This window comes from Falco biarmicus, chromosome 1 (assembly GCF_023638135.1).
Source record: "Falco biarmicus isolate bFalBia1 chromosome 1, bFalBia1.pri, whole genome shotgun sequence".
Taxonomy (NCBI): Eukaryota; Metazoa; Chordata; class Aves; order Falconiformes; family Falconidae; genus Falco; species Falco biarmicus.
In genome coordinates, this window is record NC_079288.1 from 110,110,696 (window position 1) to 110,135,677 (window position 24,982).

At 41.7% G+C, this 24,982-nt stretch overlaps 3 protein-coding genes across 8 annotated transcripts in view; 2 read left to right on the plus strand and 1 right to left on the minus strand.

Annotated features, from left to right (window-relative positions):
- Positions 1-108: 108 nt before the first annotated feature.
- On the plus strand, positions 109-2,388 carry MRPS18C (mitochondrial ribosomal protein S18C). The gene is made up of 6 exons (XM_056360624.1): positions 109-201; positions 328-389; positions 1,231-1,314; positions 1,744-1,801; positions 2,129-2,188; positions 2,269-2,388. The coding sequence occupies exons 1-6, from the start codon at positions 150-152 to the stop codon at positions 2,343-2,345; spliced, it is 393 nt and encodes a 130-aa protein (XP_056216599.1). The 5' UTR covers positions 109-149; the 3' UTR covers positions 2,346-2,388.
- A 584-nt stretch (positions 2,389-2,972) lies between these two features.
- ABRAXAS1 (abraxas 1, BRCA1 A complex subunit) lies at positions 2,973-10,213 on the minus strand. 3 transcript variants are annotated; one of them, XM_056360557.1, is made up of 9 exons: positions 10,032-10,208; positions 9,302-9,392; positions 7,933-7,969; positions 6,240-6,306; positions 5,382-5,575; positions 4,622-4,741; positions 4,219-4,303; positions 3,639-3,747; positions 2,973-3,505 (listed from the first exon to the last, which is right to left on the minus strand). In XM_056360557.1, the coding sequence occupies exons 1-9, from the start codon at positions 10,116-10,118 to the stop codon at positions 3,084-3,086; spliced, it is 1,212 nt and encodes a 403-aa protein (XP_056216532.1). In that variant the 5' UTR covers positions 10,119-10,208; the 3' UTR covers positions 2,973-3,083. The 3 variants fall into 3 exon arrangements, with proteins under 3 accessions (XP_056216532.1, XP_056216548.1, XP_056216538.1); XM_056360573.1 differs by having other exon boundaries at positions 9,302-9,388; positions 10,032-10,197; XM_056360563.1 differs by lacking the exon at positions 4,622-4,741 and having other exon boundaries at positions 10,032-10,213.
- Positions 7,977-24,982, plus strand: part of LOC130159209 (glycerol-3-phosphate acyltransferase 3-like) — a 33,801-nt gene continuing 16,795 nt past the window's right edge. For 2 of the 4 annotated variants that reach the window (XM_056360583.1, XM_056360601.1), the window contains exons 1-2: positions 7,977-8,398; positions 11,392-11,571. Coding sequence is in view for 1 of the 4 variants with exons in the window: in XM_056360611.1 (XP_056216586.1) it covers positions 18,982-19,137 (156 nt within the window). In the remaining 3 variants the exon portion in view is untranslated. Of the gene's footprint in view, positions 8,399-10,426; positions 11,572-18,912; positions 19,138-24,982 lie in introns of those variants that run through there. The other 2 variants (XM_056360591.1, XM_056360611.1) reach the window with 2 other exon arrangements.

A 24,982-nucleotide genomic window follows, 5' to 3' on the forward strand; every position in this document is an offset into this window, starting at 1 on the left:
GCGCTACCCCGGTAGAGCGGCAGGTGGTGGCCAATCGCCTGCCTCAAGTAGGGCAGGCCGGGCCCCATTGGCCAGCCATCGCTCTCGTGCACCGCGAGTCCGCGCAGGCGGAAGTGGGGCGGCCGAGGCGGGGCACTGTGGAGGGTGTCATGGCGGCGCGGGCGGTGGGGACGTGGAGTCCCTGGCGCCGGCTGATGCCGGGTGTGTTCCTTCTGCTTCCTCGTCCCTCCCCTGTCAGATGAGCGGCCGTGCCCCTCGGGGTGGGGGTGTGTGCGCGGCCGCTTCTCCCGCCGTGCTATCGCTAACCCTATCGTTCTTACCTTGTAGCGGCACTGTGGGAGCAGCCGCGGCGGCTCCAGCATGAGCGGCCGCTCGACCCGTCCGACCAGGTGAGGCCCCAGCAGTACCCCGCGGGTGCTGGGGGGGGGCATATCACCGAGTACTGAGGGGGAGGGTGGGGGCATATCACCGGGTGCTGGGGGGTGTGTCTGTGTCTGTCTGTCACCGGGTGCTGGAGCTCTGTAGCCCTGTATCTACCTGCGGTCACTTAAAGCAACTCTCAGTAACTCAAACTTGGAGTAAAAAACCTTTGGCAGTACTAACTGATTTCCTGTATATAGCTGGGAAAACCTGAGAGAATGCAGTAGGTATAGTTGTTATGTCATAAGAACATATTGTCTGGTACCAGTGAAAACTTTAAAAAACATTTTTTTGCCCAAATTCCAGCTATGTCTGCAAAAACAGTTTCTCCTTTTGCTCATGTCTTGCAAGGATTTGGTGCTGGGTGGTGTGCTGTGAGGCTTGGGAGGCCTTTGGGAACCTCCCTGTTAAAGTGTGTGTGTGGGCAGGAGCTCCCTCGGGCCATTTGCTTTGATTTTATTTTGAGGAAAGCCTTGTGGCTTCTTAGACAGAACTACCTTACTACCAGCTTCTGTAGATACTGCCTTCCAAGTAAAGGGTGTAAGCACTATCCTACTGATTGCTTTAGTTGACTTGTTACGTTGTCATTATTACTGAGATTTAAAAGGCTGTGTAGCAGTGAGACACCATTTAGATTGCTAGGTACTGAACACTGTGTAGAGAAATGGAGATAAAGGTATTGGAAAAACTTCAGTAACGCACTAAATACTGCTTTTGGTTCCAAGGCATGTTTTGCCCAAAGGATAAAAATAATGTATGTTCCTTATATTCTTGTGAAGCTTACAGATTATATTAATTCTCTAATTTCAGCCCATACAAATGGAGAACCCCTATAAAGAACCTCCAAAAAGATGTGTCTTATGTGGAATAAATGTGGACTATAAGAATGTGCAGGTGAGTTTGAAAATACCTGTCCTTAGATGAAGGTAACTAGTTCACTATATTTAAATATGCGTGTAGGAAGTCCACAAAAATAAAAAAAATTATCTGTGTAGGGGTTTAAAACTTAAGAGTAAGAATGTGTGCAGATAAAAGTCAAATAATGTAGCTGTGATAAGCTGTTCATCTACTAATCCTATATGCAGGTGTTACGACTTTGTTATTTACCAAAGAGTCTTTGATTCCAATTCCACTGTGATATAGCTTAAATGATGTGGCACATAAAATACTGTCTAGCTCGAAGCCATACTTCTTGTCTCTAGGTAGAACTGAGTTTTGTAAAAACAAATAAAACCCCAAAAAATAAAATGCAAGTAGTAAAATAAACTAATGCTCTCTGAAAAAAGTTCTTAAACTCACTTTGGATTTCTGAATTTTACATAGCTTCTTTCCCAGTTTGTTTCTCCGCACACTGGCTGCATTTACGGCAGGCATATAACAGGTATGTGAAGTATTAAATTAAATAATTTACTGGTTAATGTTCTTATTAGATGTTCTTCTTAGACTCATAAAGTAACTGTATATCAGCTATTTTTCCAAATAACTACTATTAACTCTATACATTTTGTAATAGCATTATTCTTAGTAGTATGCATAAAGGAATGAAAATATACCTTAATTATACGTATTTTGTATTTAACAGTATAAGCACGTGTGTTAGTGTAGGAAGACACACAAAGCTAGAAGGAGCTGTCAGTAACATGCCTTTCACCCTTTAATGATTTGGTTATTGTTGATTTAAGAGACTAAAAATGATTCATCTCTTTAGGTTTGTGCAACAAGAAGCAGAAGGAAATTACAAAAGCCATTAAAAGAGCTCATGTGTTTGGTAAGTATGATAAGGCTTTTGAGTTTTCCAAGTCAAGCCTACTTTTCTATTAAGAAAACCTCCATTTTATCTTTCTACAGGATTTATGCCAGTTATGTACAAGAGCCCATCATTTCTCACAGACCCCAAGATATGTAATATCAAGTATTCAGAGTAACACACTGTAAAGAAATAAACAATAAATCTACTTTTCTTGTTTATATACTTGTTTACTGGAAATGTGGTTGGCTAACATAATGCATCACTGACTGAAGGGTGGGTGTCAGCTGCTTTTTTATGAAGTGTCAGGTCTCTGAAATTCATTGTCTGAAGGAAGTATGAAAGATGAAAGCAGCAACAGAAATTGGGAGCTGTATGGACCACTTTGCTTACAAGTCTTGCTAAAGTTGAGGTGGCTGTATTTTCCCTTGCTGGATTGGAAGGGGGAGGGGAAAATAAACAAGTGCTGGACATGTAAGGATAAATTGAAGTATTTAAATTGTGGCACTTCATGTAGATGGCTAATTCTGTTAAGCATGTTACCTGTATTCATTTGATGCTCCCTGCCTCAGCTTCTGCTGAGGGTAGTACTGCTCCTTCAACAGCAGCTTCGGTTTGTATTTCTCTGAGGCAGTATGTGACAACTAGTTATGACTGCTAACATGCTGCTAGTGCAATCTTCAAACCCTGAGAGAGAATACACAGATCTAACTCTGGAAGGCAAAATGAGGGAATGTCATCCAATTTGTCTCTATGCCAGACAGGATTTGTGCACTGGAATAAAAAAAACAACAAACCACCTGTATGTTTTGCAAAAACGCACTGTTATTTTCATCCCTGCTATAAAATGATATGTCACTTGAATATGCTGGCAGTAGCTTTTGGTGCAAAGTCATCTGGACAAATCATTAACAGATCAAAAAGTAGGAGAGAGTGAGATTTCATTTGTGTCTCCCTTTTCAAAGATGTCCTCATCTGTTTCAGTGCTCATCAGCATAAACTTCCTTTCCTGGTCACTGTCCTCTTGGTCTTGAAGTAATTTTTGGTGAAGGTGCAGTGATCTGGATTTCTTGAATGACTTTGATCCTGTTATCGTCCCTCTGACCTTACGCTTGGCTAGGTGTCTTGTTTCAGCTTCAGTGAAGTCTCTTTCCTTTACCATAAGAGTCAGTTTGTCTATGACATTAATATTATGGTCAATGTTACAGCAGTTCTTGGATATCTGTTGGCCTTTGAAGGAAACAATACATGTCTGAAATCCAGAATTAGGGAAAAATGTTTGCAGTGCCTGACAAAGGAGAACATTCTCCTTTGGCTCTCCTGGGTCATCTCTGTCTTCTGAAAAAAAAAAAAAAAAAGCGCGAGAATTGCAGTCCCTTCTGCACACTTCTAACACAATTGTTTTGGCTGCTGCAAGTTGAAACAACTTTGGAAGTCTCACTAAGATTTGCATTACATTTATTTCACTTACCTGAACAACTCTGTTGCTTTTTCCGCTTTATTTCTTCTTTTAATTGGCTCACCTCTGCTAAGAGTTTCTCTACAGATCGTTCACTGACTTCTACTGTAGAGCATATTTTCTGCAAGGAAAAGGCATTTGATGGAATTAACAGTATTCAAGGAAGTGACTTTAACCTTGTTGCAAAATCCCTAAAGGTACTCATGACTTCAAGCTGGATACAAAGTAGTGTTGTATTGAACCTTGTGCTGAATGAGGTGCAAGACATTTTATTTGTTCCAAACTAAGCAAAGAAGATCTAACAAACTACAGATAGTACTCCTTCAAAATAATCTTCTTGTGAGAAATTATTAGTGGACTTGAGGATTTATTAGTGTACTTCTGATCAAATGGAAACTCAAGGCTTCAACTTTGTGAACTTAGTATATGGCTACTAATAGTAAGTTGAACTCACTGATCTTTCAATATGCTTTTCCAAGACACAGCTTTGTTTCTCATGTGGTGCAACATGGTGTACCTTTTGCTTGACTTTCTTCTGTAGTACTGCTGAAATCTGTAATTGTAACTGTATCGGCAGGCATGCCCGACTTACCTTCAGTTCCTCCTGCAAGGTGGCATACATCTCATTTATCTTATGAACCTCTTCTAAGGATCCATCTTCATAAAAGAACTGTGACCTGTGGACCAAGAATATGATTGTATAATTGCAAGTTAATGATCCCAGTGCTTGCTTAGTAGGAGCTATAATGAATAAAGAAGCATTTTGAGCTTCAACACTAGGTGCCTGTGTTGAGACAAACAGCTGCCCTGGTGGCTAAGTATGGGCCTGGATTAATTTCCAAGTAGCTTGGAAAGGTAAATAATTGGAGGAAACTGGTCAACAAGCGAGCAGGGTACGGCTGTAGCATTTGCAAAAGCATTTAAAAAAAACTTTTTAAAGATAACTATACTTAACTGAAGGCTACAGCTAACAGTAAATGTGGCATATATTGTACCTGTGTTGTCTTACTGCTCTGACAAACCCGGAAGATACACAGGAACCAGACACTGTTCTGTAACCTTGCTGTTCTGCCATACCCAAGTTGGTAACCACCAGAGGAACTTTCTGGAAAAGACTTAAAAAGCAGGAGTATGAAAACATGACTTTTTAACACACAGAGGCCTCTCTGATAGTTAAAGGTTCTTGACCATTAAGCCAGATGAAAGTTGACAGTATAGTTCTTGCTTGGATGTATTGTATCACACACAGATGACTACTTATGGCTAAAGGAAAACTGCAAGAGCAACAAGAGGCTTGAGCTGGTTTTTTTCCCCCCATTTCTGAGTACAAGTCATGCAATAATGCAATACTTGCTTGTCAAGCCTAGCTTATGGGCAGCATGTCTCTGAAGATAACTGGAGGTTACCACCAATTTAAATATTTCAATGATAGGTGAAGGTGAACACCATGTGTAGTTGAAGTCCTATACACAAACCCAAACTTACCAAGAATGGTCTATGTGCACAGATGAACTAATAGTGTCTGCATGTTGACACTGGCACTACAGACAGTTATAAAGGCAAATCCCTGAACAGAACTCCAGGGTAAGGTTTCAGCTGGGCTGTAGCAATATAAGGAGTAATCTTACTTAATGTGTAAGTTTCAAGGATAAAATAAAACAGTCTTAACTAATTCAGTTCCAACAAAGAAAAAACCCCCACCTGTTCCAAATGCTATGCTCCTGCTTTATTAAAACTATAGAAAAAACAAATTACCCTTCTTGTGGCCGATGTAAAGCATGTTCCAGTCTGTAAGTAGAGAAGCTTTCTGTCATCACGCTAGAGGTTAATAAAAGGAATACAAGACCCTGATTTGACAGGTGTGACTGTAAATTCTTATGAAGAAGTCTTTCCCGGAATGTCATGGTCTGGTCTGTGTTACGTCTGAATTTGTACCATCCTATTACACTCTGCAGGCAAAAGAAAATTTATTATTACTGTTGAATCATGTTGTCCCTGGTGTCACATTGAAGCAAATTAAGATGATTCAGTACAAAGTCACAAATCTGAATTCTTTGGTGATAAATACATATTCAAGCAGGTAGTTAACCTGAAACCCTTAGAACATCAAAGCCTAATTCCAGTGTGACAGCTTCTTTCTTTCAAAACCACATGTTGAACTGGCCTGTTTTCTGAGTTTGTTCTCAAGCTGAAAACTTTGTTGTGCTATTTTGCTGTTGGTCTCTTTCCAGCTTCTACTTTCCCTTTGTGAAACTTTGTTCTTTGGAGAAGATGCATTTTTTTGGTCAAGTGGTGCTTAACTGCTTGAATAAGCTGACCTCAACTGATCTCAAGGTAGAAATTGGTAGAATTCCTTTGGGATATTTGAACTGTTCACTTGAGAAATTAATAAGAAAGAAATGAAGTTGTGACATATACGTAAGCAAACCCTAGTAAAAAAAACCTAAACTCATCTTTCAGGGGGAAAACATGATGCAGGTGCCTTGACCAGCAGTGAGGGACTACATACAAGTTTTAAAAAAGAAAAAAAAAGCTTGGTACAAGAGGTATCCAAAACAGCCCTCAAAATTTGAGTGAGCTCCTTGGTAAGATTTAGGTTTGAAAATAAAATACCTTCTTACAGCCTGATAGTATTTTCTTCAAGGCAACTTCATTCAGTTCTCCTGCAGAATTATAAAAGCTAGAAGAAAATTAGGGCAATTAGAAGACAAAATATGATCATTTAGGGTGGAAAAAGACCTTTAAAATCATCAGGTTCAACCATTAACCCAGGACTGCCAAGTCCATCACAAAACCATGTCCCTAAGCACCACATCTACATGTTTTTTAAACGCCTCCAGGGACAGTGATTCCACCACCTCCCTGGACAGCCTGTTCCAATGCCTGACCGCCCTTGCAGTGAGGAATTTTTTCACAATATCCAATCTAAACCTCTCCTGGTGTAACTTGAGGCCGTTTCCTCTTGCCCTTGACACCCACCTGTCTAAAACCTCCCTTCAGGCAGTTGTAGAATGATAAGGTCTTTCCTAAGCCTCCCTTTTCTCCAAGCTAAACAACTCCAGTTCCCTCAACCACTCTTTGTAAGACTTGTTCTCTAGACCCTTCCCCAGCCCTGCTGCCCGCCTCTGGACACGCTCCAGCCCCTCAGTGTCCCTTCTGCAGCGAGGGGCCCAAACCTGAACACAGGATTCCAGGGGCGGCCTCACCAGTGCCCAGTGCAGGGGGACGGTCACTGCCCTGGTCCCGCTGGCCACGCTGTTGCTGACACAAGCCGGGATGCTGCTGGCCTTCCTGGCCACCTGGGCACGGTGCTGGCTCATGCCCAGCTGGCTGTCAACCAGCACCCCCAGGCCCTTTCCACCAAGCAGCTTTCCAACCACTCTGCCCCAAGCCTGTAGCATTGCGTGGGGTTGTTGTGACCCAAGCCCAGGACCCAGCACTTCTTGTTGTTAAAACCTAAAATGCTACGTTAGAAATAAGTACTCCCTAGCAGTGTAGCAATCATCTCACTTTAATAGCTTTTTTTCCCCCCCTGGTAAGCATAAAGATATGCTGACACAGCTTCTCTGCTAGGACAGTGCAGTTAATTTCATTACTCAAATAGCTATGCAGGGGGTCTTGTACAGCCCAGATGCTGTTCTGGCATCAAGTGCTACTGGGACAGAAGTTAAAGGTAGCATCTATGTTCTCTCAGCTATGAAATGGTAAGATGTGGTCAATTTGATACAAAATTCCTTTATAGTAATATCTGGGTTCATTAGTTTTCAGGAGGATTTGAGAAGGAAATCGTGCTGATTCTCCCCTTACAGGGTTGTAAACCTGCACAGCTGTGTTCCCATCTATGAGGTAACTATATTAGTCCTTGAAACTACTGCTGCTGTGGGGCTAACAAGTGTTTCTTTTTCTTGACCCATTTACAAGTCTATGGCTGATGCTACCTTTCTCTCTCTCTTTTTTTTTTTAATTTGAGGGAGTGGGGTTGGAATGTATGCTTTTAGAAAAGCAATGGTTCTTTTTCAGAAGGTTGACAATATTCTGTAGTTCGTATGGTATAACTCACCAGAAGGTGCAACATGCTATACCTCTATTCTATATGTATAGACAAACACCAAAAAAAGACATGCAGAACCAACATGGAAATAACATAAGGCATTTTGCATCTTAATTCCAAGAGGTTGACGTGGGTACTGTAGTTACAGCTGGGTTGTTTTCTCAGTAATGTAATACAAGTTTAGGTCCTAAAGGGTTCAAGTTAGGGTGAATTTTAACTTTTTCGTATCCCTTTACTTAAGATTAAGATTCTTACCTGAACAACTGGTAGCATGGAATGTGCTTCTGTATATCTGGAAAGAGACGGTAATATTACTCTGGGTTCATCAGTTCAAGATGTATGCTACACGCTATGATCAGAATTAATCTGATAGAAGCACCAAGAAAGAATTCTATATAATTTCTTAAGATCAAATGCATTAACATCTAATTAAATATGCTTAAGAAAGGAAGTATTTTTTAAAAGGATTCTAATACATTTTTCAAAAGTAAAGGGAATGAACCACTTACATAAACTGTATTTTTAATGTTTTGTCAAGTGAAAAATCAATTTGGGCACTTATTTTTCACTTCCTTCTGTTTAGAACTGCAGTATGTAACATGAAAGATTTCACTTGAGTTGCTCTGCAGCAAGGCATGAATGCTGTTAGGAGGATGAAGCTGGAGAACAGAAACCCATAGGGCAAATGATAACTGGAAGACTGACTACCAGAAAAAAAATGGTAGGTGATCGAATGGCAATCTAAATCCTTTTTTTACCTAAAGTCTCCATTACTTTCATTTTCACAAGTAAACTAAAAAAACCCCCAAGCTTTGGAGGAACTAACTCTGCCTACAAGAAAGTGGTGATTGGGTGACTTGATCAATGCCACCACAAAAAACTCCCCACATTTTTAGTTCATCTGTGGCACTCAGTGGAGGAAAGCGTTCACCTTAATTGTATCCTAGAGCAGAACTAGAAAAAGGCATGCAGGTTCTCCCTACCATATTTTCAGGAAGATTGGAAAGAAGGCCCATACTGTATAACCTTGTTCTCTTTTTGTGTAACTGCATTTTAAATAAATGGAGTTGAATATGTGGGCACATATACATATGTTTTTGTTAAGAGCTAGTAGAAAATGCCCATGCAATCGAATCTTGTGAAGACTATAAAGAAAAACACATTTGGCACCTGTTCAATGAAATATATAAAGTTTGCAGCCTTCACACACAGTATTTTATACGCAGGTAACGGATGCTAACACATTACAGTTCGCTTCACTGAAATAAGCCAAATTTTTCCAGGGCAACTGAAACCCAGGAGAGTTTATAACATGGCCAAGACAAATAAGGATTCTAAACTCTAAGTTAACTTTATTGTGACAAGATGTTTGGCAAAGAGGAGCTATTCAAGGAACTAAGAGCTACTGTTTCTGTTAAATTATTGTACTTTCTACAGTAAAATTGTAATTTTTTTAATCAATTGTTATAAAATAACTTTTCCATGTTTGTTTTATGTCAACATGGATCCCAGGATCTAGCAGCTTTGATCTTGCTGTAAGGTGCTGACTGCCCTCATCAAAACTGTAAGCAGTCATGTACTGCCTGAAACCAAGATTGGTATTAAAAAATGCAGACAGACTAACCAATGGTATAAACAACTTCAACATCATCCAGCTGTGAGTCAGTAATGCTGTTCTTGGCTTCACCTTTCACATCTCCAAGGAGAAAACCTTCCTTTATAGAGGGAGACAAAAAAAAAACCACATTTGCATTACCAGTAGCATTGAACAGGACTTTCTCTCTGTTACCAGTGTAAATGTATTCAGGAGGGGGAAAATGCTGTCAAAATGAACGTGGGTTGGTTGTTTTTAACAGAATAGGTTCTCACTCATTTTTCAGTACCTGCCTGTATTTAAGGGGAAAAAAAAGGTTGGAATGTGTACTCGGCTGTTCCATTCCTGGTGTTTTCATTCACAGGTGAGCAGCCTGCGGCGGCACAGCCGGTGCCCGCCCCCGAGGCCCGCAGGCCCGGGCAGCCTTCCCGGCAGCCCCGGCACCCAGGCCGCCGCACCAGGCCCGCATCTCAGCGTTTCGAGAGACCCCCCTCGGCTCTCCTGCCATTACCAGCACGGGCAGCAGCCGCCGCTACAGCGGCGAGGGATGGGCGCTGCCAACCCGGCCCCGGCACGGCCCCGGGCCCTCCTCAACGGCCGGGGCGGGGCGGGCCTGCGGCGGGCGGCAACCCTTCCTCACGGCGGGGCCGTGGGAGGCCCGGCGGCGGGCTGCCCCCGCACCAGCAGCCGACCCTCCCTCCGCTCCCCCCGCCCGCCGTGCCTCTCCCGCCCCTCCGGCGGCGGGGCCCGCCGCACCCACCGTGTCCGAGTCGGTGCTGAGGTGCTGGAAGGCGAGGGCGCCGAAGACGAAGCCCGAGAGCAGAGCAGACGTGCTCTCGCCCTCCATGCCCCCGACAATGGCGGGCCGCGCCGCGGCGGCGGGAGCCCCCAGCGGCCGCCCGTGGCAGGGCAGGGCCCGGGCGGGCACATCCGATCCCCGGGAGCGGCGGGGGGGGCGGCGGCGGCGGCGTGCGGGGCTCTGGCGGCGGCCCGGCCCGGGCCCGAGCCAGGGGCTCTCCTCACCCGCCTGCCCTCGCCCTCGCCCCCGCGCCCGCCTCAGGCCTCTCACAGCCTCTTCCCGCCTCCAGCCCGGCGATGCTCGCTGCAAAACCAGCCCTTTGGCTGGTCTCAGCGTAATTCTGAACTCTGAATACCTATTTCGGTTTTACCCTTCAAGGTGACAGAATGCTGCGATTCAAGAAGGCGGCTCGGGTCCCCTGAGTCTCATGGGTGGCTTCTGGAGGGATGGGTGGCAGGCGAGGCAGCGGGGGCTGTTCCTGAGGGCGAGGTGGGTTGTCTGGCCCCAGCGATAGCAGCCAGTCCCTGCCTGCGAGCTCCATGCGGAGCTCCAGGCCGAAGGCTGGGATCAGCCCTTGTAGAAGCGCCTTGTTGATGTATACTGAGAGCTTTAGTAAAGCATCAAACCAGCATTTAAACAGAGCTGCCTGGCCCGCATTATCCAGCTGGGAGTGTGGGTAAAGCAAGCTGTATTTCTGTCATCAGAGCAGGAGGATTGTGTCATGCAAGCCTGCAATGTTGTAGTGACAAGTTGTTGGTAGTGGTGGAGGGCTACAGGGGTGGCTTCTGTGAGAAGCTTCCCCCATGTCTGACGGAGCCAAAGCCAGCCGGCTCCAAGGTGGCCCCACTGCTGGGCAAGGCCAACCCATCAGTGGCAGTGGTAGTGACTCTGTGATAGCATATTAAGAAAGGGGAAAAAAAAATCTGCGCCACCAGGAGAGAGGAGAGAAACTATGTGAGAGCAACATTTCTGCAGACACCAAGGTCAGTGAAGGAGGGGGAGGAGGTGATAAGGCATGGTGTTGGCTGAGCTCCTTTCTATAACAAGGTTGTACCTTTTGAAACAGGACATGCAGCTGTGTGCCTGGAGATGCACTGTACTGTTTAAGATTGTGACGAGAATCTTCTGAGTTAATAACCTAATAAATTGTAATAATGAAGTAATAAAATGATAATGCCAAACAATGATTTGACAGCAGTAAATGGTACCGCTTCTTCCTGAGACACGCACTGAGTTTGCAGAATGCATGTTTTGTCTTTTTTCAGTCGTCACATTTTACTTCTTTTTAATATTTGTAGTAACATGTTTTTTCACATTCTAGCAGGTGTTCCTGATCATGTCAGCCAGAAGAAAGGTCTAGAAAAAAATTTCAGGAAGGGAGAGTTAAAAATGACAGCATTCTTCGAAACATGACCAGAGATCCCATCTAAAGACCACAGGAGTTTTTCCCCTTCGCTTCAGGAGAGCGAATGTTTGATTTCATCCCTCACCAGAGCTATAGGTAAGCATATTCTTAGCCTTAGTCATTCATTTCTGACTCTCAAAATAGGATTTATGTTCCTGTGGTCTTTCAAGAAGAGGTACTTCCATGGTTTTGGTGTCTCATGCATGTATTTCCAGGTTGCATATAAAATCAATCTTTTTAGTGCAATTTCTTTTCCCTTAAAACTTGCTGGCAGGATTTAGAAGGAGAGTGGTTAGTTCTGGCATTTTTACATTTAAATAAAATTCCTTAAGTATTAGTTAAAATACATGTGATGGGTGCCAGTATTTAGAAGATGAAAATGGTTGTTATGCTTATCTGTTGTCACAGTGGAGAGAGGGACCAGCTAAGACTTTCATATCTCAGCATGATCAGCATGCTCATAAACGATCTAGGTCACTGAATAAGGGGGTGACGAGTCTCCAGATGATACGGAATGACTAACAAGATTAATGGGTAAGAGCTAGTATGCATTTCTTGCAATGCAGGCCATGTGTTACTAAATGAATGGGTAGTAAGTACAACACAACTGAAGTGATACATTACAACAGATGACTCCATTATGGAGCGCATTGCCATGGTGGAGGCAGCAAGAACAGATGGATATTACCAGCTTCCATAGCCATTTGTGGAGAAAATGATGAAAGCAGACATGAATGCTGACATCTTTCAGAAATTGCCCCAAAGAACCCTGTGCTGTAATTGCAGTCACTCCTAAGTCAGAACTGTGAGAAAATTTTATGCATTTAATCAAGGCAATAAATTTTGGGCATTGACAAAGAATTTTATTGCATTCAGCATTGATGATACACCATCCATATGCAAGAGTTATATTGACAATATATGAGATGTGTGTTGCTGGTCATGTAATGCCCGATACTGTCGTGCTTTAACCCTGGCCGGCAACCAAGCACTATGCAGCTGCTCCTCCTGCCACAGTGGGATGGAGGATCGGATCAGAAGAGTAACTAACAATGAGAAAACTCACGGGCTGATACAAAGACAGTTTAACAGGTAAAGCAAAAGCCATGTGTGCAAGCAAAGCAAAACAAGGAATTAATTCACCACTTCCCATTGGCAGGTCTCCTCTAGGAAAGCAGGACTCCATCATGTGTAATGGTTACTTGGGAAGACAAATGCTATAACGCCAAATTCCCCCCTTCGGCCTCTTTCTTCTTCCCCCAGCTTATATACACTCAGCATGATGTCCCATGGTATGGAATACCCCTTTAGCTGGTTCGGGCCAGCTGTCCTGGCTGTGTCCCCTCCCAATTTCTTGTGCTCTTCCAGCCCCCTTGCTGGCAGGGCCTGAGAAACTGAGAAGCCCTTGACTTAGTATAAACATTATCTAGCAACAACCAAAACCATCACTGTGATATCAATGCTGTTCTCACACCAAATTCAAAACACAGCATTGCACAGCTTCTAAGAAGAAAATTAACTCCATCCCAGCTGAAACCAGGACACCTACAAGTCTGATGGGTATCTGTACATTGCTGAGGCAAACAAATGCAGTCAGAATGTGTAGTGGACTTCCCGCTTTTGTGATACAAAACCACAAGCCCTTTGTAAGCTACAGGACATGATAAATAAGGTTCTGTAATTGTTGCATTTATCTGGTGTGGAAACAATAGTGCTGTGTGGTCAGAGCTAAATGTGTTACAGTCATCGTAGTGAGTGATACAATACTTAAACATACTTCTTCAATGTTTTCATAACTCAGCTGTTGATGGCCAAAGATAAACTGTAAATAGCACAATCTTGCCGCAGCCAGATATAAAACAAGATCTGTTTAGTGGCATAGACAGGATCTGTGCAGACCTGAAGAGCAGAAGACATAGATCAGTTAGAGTATGAATGCAGAGGAATGGATATTTGCACTTTAGTATGTGAAGACAGTGTGGTTTCCATAAAAAAATATTGCACCTGACAGTGCTTACCATGCAATAGGTGATCGTTAAAATTATTCTGGCCTTTTGGAGGATTTTTCACAAGTGAAGTGTGAACCTCCGTCTTGATAAAAATGAAAACAAAACTACCAGAGATTATTTCACCCTCAAGTAGTAATCAGGTGAGGAGTTTGCTGAATGTGGGGTTGAAACATTGAGAAGATACAAGCAAAAACCAAAAGGACCTTTTTTTTGTCGTTATAGTTGGTAAAAGTTTAATTGAAAAAGAGGTCTTCTCAGTAGTTTCCACATACGAGTACACACATCAGAATTTCTCAAGTGCAGAATGCTCAGGTTGGTCCTGTTTGAAAAACTTACCTTGCAGAACATAATCCTGTTACCCCTGGATGTTAAGAGATGCTGGGAAATCAGCCCGGGTTTGCTCTCTTGACTTTTGTGTCGTTGACTTACAGGGCTTTTCTGAGTAGATCAGTCTGCTTTGCTGTCTTTGTAGCATGGCAAAACTTGTATAGAAATACTAAGGAGCCCTACAACTGGAGTCAGAGGAACAATTTTAGCAACAGTAACACCTTTATGTGCCTAATGACAACAGCTAGGGTGTATACTTCTTGCTGTAAGCAACTTTTGATCATGTTGCAGCTCAAAACAAGTAAACAATATACCCTGTATACTTAGTGTAAAAAAGAAGATAAACGGATGGAAGATTGACCACGATTGATAGTCATGGAGACTATTGTCATTTGCCTCAGGTAGAAATACCTCTTTGTTAACCTGTAGGGAATGTATTGCTTCCAACATCTGAAGCACCACCTGACTAAAGTTGGTATGTCAGTGCTCTTTTGGAATAGTATCTGCTAGGGACATACAACGTTCTGGTAGTCTGGTACAAAAAGAGTTAATAAGAAAAGCAGGCCAGTATTGGCTGCAGACTCTCCTCTATGATGACATCCTTCCAGGCATCCTTTGGAGTCACTGGAATACTTAGTATTGGACAGGAAGGAGACATATCTGGAAAGAGCGGTTCCCAAAATTTCTGTGACTGTGATTCCTTCACTTTATAGGCCACGCTGAGTGTTCTTTCTAGTCTGTGTCCACAGTACGTAGCATACCAAACAGAAGGCAAAACCATAGTGGTGCTCTTTGAAAGCTATATCCTATTGTAGTTTTTATCTGTTCACAGTGTATATATACCTGCTTGAAAGATGACTGCTGTATAGCCACTCCTATGCAGGAAAAGGCAGTTTATGCATGATTTAACTTTTCCGTGTAAGGCACTACAGATAGGCAGAGGTCAGTGCTTCTCTTTGCAGTGAAAAAATAAATTGGTCATAATTCCGGTTCCCTCAGACAATTGCAAAACATTGCCTAATAATAAGAAATTAGCAGAATGACCTCAAGGATGGAGAGCCAAGAGCAGGCAGCTGACACCCATTTTTATCTCCTTCTCATTTCATTAGGAGACAGGAATATCTTCATTGTTTCAAGTGAATTTCTTATGCTTGCAGGTGTAAATTTGGGATTCATTAAATTGAATGGAGCTTTGCTTTTCAATTCCTCCTGTGTTACCAGCATCCCTTTCTTCTAAGTTGGATTTCATTCTTCCAAATGAACAGAGAGTTTTATGCATCATCTTGCTACTTCTCCTGACATATAGGGTACTTCATAAAGAAGTGATTGTAGTTATTTGGTATAAATTAATCAGCTGTTATTTACTGGACCTTACAAATGAGTGAAGCTACATTCTGCTGCTGCATGTTTATTTAAATTATTTGCAATACCTTCACACTGCTGGATAAAGTATCTCTTCCAGCCTCAAAACGGACATGATTTCAGCCAGCTGGCTGTTGGTAAAATGGATGAACACAAGAAGGGCAGAGGAACGACATGCAGAAGGTCTGTTAAGTCAGTGGATGGCAGAGCTAATTTTTAAAAAACCTAATACTTCTTAATTAATTAATATTAATTTATAAAGAAAGTCCTAATGCTGAGGAATTTTCTGTAGCCCCATCACGAATGGTAGTTATTCAGCTCGTAGTGTTGGATGCATGTCTATTTACACTGGAATTTGACAAACATACATTGCAGTGGTTCTTTTGAAATAATAAAACCCCTCAATGATTGCAATGGCAGTGTAATAAGCTATGCCAGCTTTCTGGCTGGAAATAGGAAGCTGCGATATGAATTGTCTGGAGAAATAAAGAATTTCCTTTCTTTTTCACATCACGAGCGGGTGCATCACCTTTATACAGAGATACAGTTCAAGTCCAGATTTACTTCTATAGCAATCCTGAGTGCTTTGCAGTTAAGTAGACCTGCTTTGACCATGTCTCAGTTGTTTCCATGCTCATGATCCCAAGAGCAGAAAGATGCTTTAGAAGCTTTGCCAGCCACTTTTGATAGAAAATTAACCATGACTGAACTTGGTCATGATTGGACCAGTTCCAGTACTCAAGCTCATTCTTTAGTGCTTTTTGGGACAGTTTTCCATTGCATTAGGTTTTTTGTTCTGTATTGTTAATAGGCAGATGTAGAATTGATTGGAATCTTTGTGATTTCTGTGTCATTCCCAGTTTGGGTGGTTTTGGTGTTTGTTTTTGCTTTGTTGTTTTGGTTGTGTGTGTGTGTGCGGCCCCAACCATGTGACATTGAAGGTTTGCAACAGAACAGTAAGAACACTGAAATTTTGCATGATTTCAGGAGGTACAAAGTGGATAAAGTAAAGATCAGAAGAGACCTGGCATTCTAAATCTTGTAGTACCTTTGGGCTAGATAGTTTGGCTACCTCAGTAGAGAGGCTGCTAGCAACTCTTCATATTTCACTATGTGGGAACGCCATCCCTATAGCCTCCCCTTTCACAGCCCTGCAAGGGGCTGGGCCTCCCAGGCTGGCCCAGGAACTCAAAGTGATGCTTTCACTGCAGTGCGTTGTTGCAGTGCTGCATGTCCAGGAACACACTGAGTAGAATGGGTGTAGTAATTGTGGCAAATGTGACATGTTGGGTGAAAAGCAATAGATTGCTAAAGCCTCTCTGTTTTACTTGTTCCCCCTCCGAACCTGTTCTGCTTTTTTTTTGGGTATGCCTGTGATAGTTGTCTCAGTAGCCCCCCGAAAATGTCGTATGACTTGGACTGAGTGGTTTGCCAGGGAAAAATGTAACTGACAAAGGGCTGCAGTCCCATCCTTCAGCATGATGGATGGGTGCTCATGGGAGGAGTTGGCTTGCTTACTGGTTTTTTAGAAGGCGGCAGGGAAGAATTACAGTGTCTGTGCTACTGGTGTGGCGGGGAATATGACTTTGTAAGGGTTAGACAGACAGTGCAAATGATACAGTCTTGCAGGATGGAAAACAATTCTTCCTCATTCAGAAGGGGAAACCTTCCTCCCCCCAAGGCAGGGAACTCTGTATTTCCCTCTATCCTTTTAAGAAGGTCCCTCTTTTTTTGTGCCTAGGCTTATTGCTAAGACATTCCATTAAGACAGTCACCACACCTTCCTGTTAATTCCTGGTGTACTATCAATACTTCATTTCACCCACCTTTCCAGCCTCAAATCAGGTCCCAGAAACCACCTCCACCCTCCCGCCCACAAAGTTTTTAGCACCCAGACGACATGCATACTGATCGCCTGTGTCAAGGCTGAAGGTAGCTATTTGGAGATGTGCTGTTTTGTGCCACAGGATCAACCCCCGCTCATCCAGCTCTCTACCATATGCCACCCTCAGGAATGTGTGTTAGCAGTGCAAGCCACTTGAGGAAGAGACCACAAATGAGAATGTAGGGAATGGCAGCTAAACAGAAATGGCTGAGCAAAGCTGTTTTACAAATAATGAAACGTTGTTCCTAAAGAAGCCTAGAACTAGAGTCTTGGTGAGGTGCATTAGAAATCGTGGGTAATGATGTGCCTGGCAGCAGCAGTGTAAGTGGGAGAGTGTGGGGCTTGAGGTTGCCAGTGAAAGAAAGCAATGGTCAGGCAGAAATATTAAAAAACAAACCAGTGAGGTTTTGTAGAAGATACAGAAGGCTCCAAAAGAGGTCAGCAGGGGGAAAGAAGGTAAAGCAGGCAGATGGCTGAAGATGCGATGTAGTTACAAAGATCTGAGGGATGGCATTCGGCAGCAAATCTGAAGGTGCAAAGCTATATGACTCATTATATGGCACAAGAAGCATGCCATGGTGTCACGTGAGCTTGTAAACATGTCAGGAACCTGCTTGTTAGTGCCTGGGTGCATGGTATAAACTAGAGGACTTGGTGTGGTGTAGCCCACTGATACCTGTGCTGCTGTTACTGACTGGTGTGTATTGGGTGCACTTTCTACAGAGGATCTTTGGGTCTACTTTAATTTCTAAGGAATCCAGTTTGTCTGTACCAAGGCTGCTGTACCACACAAACCAAAGGTACATGGGAATGGGTGTATTTTGAAAAGAATAGCCCCAACTTTAGACAAACATGCTAATAATAAGCATGTGCAAAGGAAAGATCTGTTATGGACCAGCATATCACTGTCTTGGAAGTTATGCCCCTAGACCCTCGTTTCACCAAGGTTAGTTAATTTATTCTGTGATAAGGTTGTATGAGCAGCTGATAGGCTCTTCTTAGGTTCTAGAGATTCAGTTACGTTTGTTTCTTCTGTGATGCATACAGAGGCAGGAGAGGGGTCAGTGAAAGAGACTGAACTATATGGTTGGTATTTGATAGGATAGAGGGAGAAAACTGCTTATCTATTGTATTTAAATTCTGTAGTTGAATAAATACAGAGGCAGATGACTTGTTACTTCATCACAGTACATTTTGTAACGCTGTAACACGGTTTGGGTAATTTCTTGTAGAGCAGTGGAGGGAGCAGGTTTTATCAGACTGTCAGTTCCTGCCTGCTGAAATTTGCATCTCCATTTCACAGGTGCTATTGAAATATAAAGTAAAATAAAAACACTTGACTTTTATCGCAAGCTTCAGTTTGGTTCCTTTAGTCAAATACCAAAATGAGGCAGTCATTAGATCATGAAGTAGAAAGCCTGACTAAATAAGTCACTAATTAGAGCAAGTGCCAGTTGGAGAAGTGCTTCATGTGTATTAAATGAGTTTTAGAACAGAAAATGTTTGGCAGTCTGCAAACCACACCTTTGTGGTTCTGTATTGTAATTTATCAGCGAGACACCTTTTGAAAACTAGTTGACACATTGACAAGTTTCCTGATTGTCAGCATTTTATTACCTAACATATATTATTACTTATGTTTTTTCTTTCTTCTCCCCTGTATTATATTTGGTGAGTAAATGCTTATCAATTAAAAGGAAGTGGGTGGAATTTGGGCGGGACAAGAGGTAGAAATTACATTATCATTGAGAGCATTGGTGGTGTCAGGCTTCAGAGGGCAGCAGCCTTCTCCTAGAGAAAGCTTTGGCTCTCAGGATGTGCAATTTTCATTTGCCTCTGTCTCTTAAAGCTTGCTGGATTCTCCACTACAGATGAGCATGTATTTTCAGAGAAGCAGTGGGTTGCCATTTTGAAGGAGCAAGCATGGAAGAAAATAGAGAAGGTCATGGCCTTGCAGAGGGCAAGATTTTGTCTATCTGGATGATTTTGTTTGTGGTGTTAGTTTTGTTGCCTTCGGTGTTTCGAGTGTCATTGGGGATTTCTCATTTATATGTGAAAATTGTAATTAAAATGTTAGAGGTAAGTTGGGAGTTGGGTTAAAGAGGTACATGTTTACTACAAAACATGTTTAATAAAAAAATAAAAATCTGTACATTTGGTAGAGATGCCGTAGAGGTCAGCAGAAAGAATTCCATTAACTTGGGTTTGTTGTCTGCAGCTTGAACTTTTTTTGGTAGTTCTTTTGAATGGTGTCTTTAATGATACCTAGTTATGTTCTGGGTTATAATCTTATAATCTGGTACCAGTTTGAGGTTTTCTTGGGTTAGGGATTCCATGTTATGTAGCTTCTAGTTCAAGCTGGTTAGAATACTTCATGCTATACTCAGGACAAGTCAAATATAAATAAAAAGATGCAGTAGTTCATGGGAGTTGGTAAGTAACAAGTACGTGTGTTTTAGATGTACATAAGTTTCTGTGGGTTTATTTGGATTATTTTAATTACATGGTATTGACGAGCACTGTTCTAGGTAAGAATACTGACTGTGTGTTTGCTTTTTCCAGTTATACAATCTGGTGGAGGCAGCAGTCATAATTTCTGCTGTATGAGACTTGAGGAATCCATGTAACCTTCTAAAAGTATAATTTTTTTAGAGATGAACAGGTCATGGCTAAGATCGTGATTCTGCCGATATAAGTTTTCAGAGGCTTTTAATAAGCCACAATTGCATTTAATTTTTCAAGTCTGACTTTTCATATCCATCAGTGGCCAAAAGTAGGTGCTGTGAATTCATCATATTGAACAGTGAAACATTTCCATTTTCCGGTAGATTAACTTTGTCTTTCTGGCATAAACCTGTTCTGCATGAATATACTTTCTCCTTGTGGCAGAAACCTTATTACTGGTATTATTACTATTATTAAGTTGTTAGAACCATCTATTTGTGTAGTAGAATATGTTTATAATAATGTAATACTGTTAATATCATGACCCTCTTACTTTGCTATTTCTGTTTCGTAATTTGCTCTTTCTGTCTCGCGCATACTAAGAGCTCTTGGGCAGGGGTTGTCTTCAGCTGTATGAACATCATTTAGCATAGTGCACGTGACTGCAAACTTCAGGGGTTACTTTTTTTTTCAGATACTGATGTCAATGTGAAATGACTGCCTGCAGTGTCTATATCTAATATGGCTTTTATGTGATACTTATTTTTAAATCAGGCAGTGGTATGCTAATTAAGTTCTTACTGATATCCTGAGTCAGAGGCTTGTGGCACTTGGAATTGATTTCATCAGGCACACTCATGTCAAACACAAACATGAGGAGGTCTTTGGACAGCTTTGCTGCTGCAGTTGGCAGACATTAAAATAATTTCTGTATCTTTTCCCCTATGCATTTCCCAACTTTGAAGGATGTTTGACCCACTCAGTGGGTGTTTTATATAGGAAGGCACTTCTTTTTGGAAAAGCACGTTAAATGTTTTTCTGTCCACAGTTTTCGTAACCGGTTATGAGCATGATAATTTTGTATTCACAATGTGGAAGATTCATTTATCAAAATAGAATTAATTAAGTTAATTGTTACTTGATCAGATACAGCCTTTTATGCCTAGTTCCCCATTACTATAGCAACTAATAACAGGAAGAGCACAGCTCCATATACTGCAGGTCAGGCTGGCTTGTTTTGTTCTTTAGTTTAAAGTTGTTCCGTAACTGTCCTGGGGGCAAAAAAGCAGTTTCCTCTGTTTTAATCTTACAATTAGTTTCCACTGTTTCCTTTGAAGTATTGTTCAAATGTGTCTCATAGTGACAAAAAATGAGTACTAAGAGCTATCTTGATGGGAAATGGGAGAGAGAGGGAACGGAGGGAATGTGTTAGGTCCCATTTGCTCGTGCTTTGGCTCATGTGGCTCTTTGCAAGTAAGGGTAGGGCTGAGAAATGCTGAGTTAGAGCTTGTGCATGCAATTGCTGGGCCTAATCTTGAAGTCCTGGGGCTGGTTCACCGGAACATGGCTGAAATTGCTGCTTGGGATACAGTTAGCTTTAAAACAGGCTTATACGTGCCCTTTGTTCAAGAGAAGAACAACTTGACATTGATAACCTAGTGAAGTGTCAACTTGTTTCTAGCTGTGACATTATCTACCTGAGATCTTGCTAACCGGGTAATGCACAAAGACCATCCTTGATTCCTGTTGTTAGCCTGAATGGTGAAATAGGATGCCTTACCAAATAGCTAAGCTGAAAATGCTGAAAGAAGATGCTTAGCCATGTATTAGCACACTACTGACTGTATTACAGGAATATCAGTGCTCTAGGAAGTACCAAACAACTTGTTGATGTTTCACCAAAAATCCAAACTTGAGCACTGTAACTGGATTTTTCTATTGTGTTGCATTTGATTTAGTTTGTTAGGTAGACCAGTGAAATTAACAGAAAACTGCTCACCTGAGAATGGTTCGTATTTGCTTCTTACAGATGTAATTGACTATTCACATTGGGAGGCGGAGGGAAAATGTGTTTTATTTTCTTCCATGTTTTGTCAGTTGGAGAAAAAGAGTGGAGACTGAAATCAAGGACTTTAAAGTCGCAAGATATTTTTTCAAGATTGTGTTTTCAAAGAAAGCATCTCTGTAGCCCTTACTGAATTTGATGGGACCTCTAGGTATTTTAGGATAAAGCCCAAATTTGCAGATCTATTACTAAGCAGTGAGTAATGGTGGCATATGATGAGATAAGTAATTTTGATTTCCTGACTTCACTGAAGTGTTTTATCAGTGTGAACAGTGACTTGAACAAATGGGTAAGATGTATTATATGTATGGAATTAATTTGTACCCTTTGCTGCTTCTCCATCGAGAAATCTAGATACTAATTTTTCAGAAACAAAACAAACCTTTTCACAAAAGCAAGATTCAAGGTTTGAAATTTTTGGGGGTGATTGCTTGTGGGGTTTTTGGTTCTGTGTTTTGGGTTTTTTTGTTTTGGTGTATTTGGGTGCTTTTGTTTTTTGAGGATGTGGATAGTATGATAATAAAAGATCTCCAAGACTGTAATTTCTCAGTTGCATAACTATTAGCCCATAATTATTATTACTACCATCAGTTCATCTTCATAATTTTGGGAAATATTTTAAGGATAAATTTGGTTGGTTTCCAATACGCCTGTAAGCTTTTATTTGTGAAATAATGTCTTTTTTCTAAGCTTTGTATTTGTTTGTCTGTAACAGGGTTTGGTGGAAGTGATGATACTAGCAAAGCTATGCTAGGGACATGATTCTAGCTTTTTAGCTTTGCAGCTGCAAAAAAAAAAATGCATTTGCTAAAATGAAATCTACATCATACTCTCACAGTCCTGTGGAGAGTCAAATAAATATGTTAAACTGCTGTAGCTCCATTTGCCAAGAATCTTGTGGAATGTTGTGATCTGAGCTTCTGTATAAAATTGGTGTATTGTTTCTTGAGAAATATTCATGTGTAGGAAAGACATCAGCCATCTAATAATTGTGGATATTCTTTGAATTGATAGCTCCCTTGTACATTGAGGTAGCTGGTATGCTGTTAGCTCCCACTGGAGTACCAGGTGTTGCAGCCACTTAAGCTAGTAGAAGCAGCTCATTGGCGTGCTTTGGAGTACATGGTTATCCTGAGCTAGCCACTGCATCAAAAAACAAAGAACTGATACTTGTGCTTTTATCCCAAACAAATGTTTGGAACCCTTCTCAACGCATTTCATCTGCCTTCAGTAGAGCAGCCAGGAGATTTGTGAGTGCTTTTTGCCATCTGATTACAGACAAGTTGCTGCTTGCACATCCTCTCAGACATGCAATGTAATACACAGTTCATTTGATCTGGGTTCTTGTCTGGGAAGTGGAAGCGGAAATGAGGCCGGACAGAAAGGGCTGTTGGATGAAAAGGTCCTAAGTGCTTGATCTTAGATGGTAATTTTAGCTTGCAGTAAAAAACTATTGACCTTCTCTTTGTAATTGTATGTGGAGACTTTACATAGAGTAATTGTTCTCATGCGTGACAAAGGCCTTGGGGCAAAGTCAAGAAAAGGATTGAAAAAAGCCAATGTAACGAGTGATTAGAAAAAGCTTTCCTGAGAACATAGGAGAAGAGGCCATAAACTATGGGAATGTAGAGGGAGAGAGGCAAAACCAAATTATTACAGTATGGAAAAATGGAGTACCAAACAACACCCCAAAATGTACTTAAGAGGAAAGAACACAAGAAGTGAGATATTTTTTTTTTTAAATGAACATTCCATAATGTATAGCTCTTCGTGTCATGTACTATGAAGAAAGTAATTAATAAAAGAAGTATTAGGTACCCTTATTTTGTTCAGAATCTAATTAGAGGAATCCTCAAACAAATGGGCTGTTGGAGTTAAGCTGTCAAGTCTTCAGTATTCCAGCTGGGATCACCTGCTGGATGTTTGGACATGTTGCGTCCACTTCAGAAATGGGAGGAAGGCAAGTACAGCACCCGAGTTCTCATTTGGTCAGCAAACTTAGAAATTAAGTTGCTCCATTTAACACTTAAATTCTGTGTTTGTTGCAACATCCATGTTTTTGTAAGGTATTTAAAACATGCTTTCATTACTGTTTTGCAACAAAGACCAGCATGACAGCTCTGTCTCAATACTGTGCAAAACAAAGGCAATCACAAAGCCTTTTTGAAAACAAATCAAACATACAGATGCCACTGAATGCAGAACAGCATAAAAGCTACTCTGCTGGGTCAGTCCAGACTTTCACCCAGACAGAGCCTGGTTTTGGCAGGCATCAACTCAGTTGCTTGATGAAAAGCCTAAGAGCTGAGTGCTTGTATGCCACATTGCCAGGAATACCCTCCCAGATGCTTGCTTTAGCCTCCCATGCCAATTAGAAAGTTAGGAGAGTTTTGTGTCCTGTGATGATTTTCATCCATATTTTTATGCAACTGCTTCAATTTCTGATGATCTCTGGCAATATGTCCTGGACAGTGAAGTCCATAACCTACTCTGCCCAACACTTTCATACGATATTCCCCAGTTCTTGTATTTTGTCCCACCGTTACACTGTGCTATAAGGCAGGACTTTATACTTCACTAGTAAACTTTATAATTTTTTTGTTGGTTTTGACTTGTCTTGCTCATTTGAATTGGTTAACATATATTGTGAGTCAGCTTGGTCAGTGATTATCACCCTTTTCCTACCTGTGCTTCAGAAGCCAGCCTCCTCGATGTGTTCCAGATCCTCCGCGATAGTATCAGCAAGCTCATTTCTGGCAGTGCTTGCTAGCTGGCAGGTGCCTGTTCATGTAGGAGGACTGAGATGGGCAAGATCAGGGTGGTAGACAGGAGACATGAAAGCAGGGAGTGAGGCTTTGTTTGCTGAACTAGGGGATTTTTATTTTTTTCCTCCCTCATACCATGTAACTATTCTAAAGGATATTTGCGAAGGGGTGAAGACCAGCAGTGCATTATGAAGTGATTAAGTCTGACATGTCTGCCATTACTCTCTTCTGCGATACCCTTGTTCCTATGCCATATATTCTTTCATTTCTCAGTGTATGGGCTGCTGTTCTCATGACATCCCCTGTCTCCCCAGTTCTGAGCAACTCTTTATGTGTTGTAAAAGATCGAGACGGATGATGTAGCAGTTTACCTTTCTTAGGGAATGATTGGGAAGTATAGACAAGTTGAAGGTCTGGGATTTTGGTGGGTTTTTTTGGTTTGTTGTTTGTTGTTGTTGTTTGTTTTGGTTTGTTTGTTTGATTGGGTTTGGTTTTTTATGGTGTTATAACAGATGGTTTGCATGGAGTTAAAATACAGCATCACTGCCTGTTCTGCTTTCTCTTTTCTTTTCAGATGGCCAGCAGAAAAAGTCAACTAACAGTAACTGAAATATCCTAACTATGCTGAGCTAAAGTGTCCCTTTTTTGT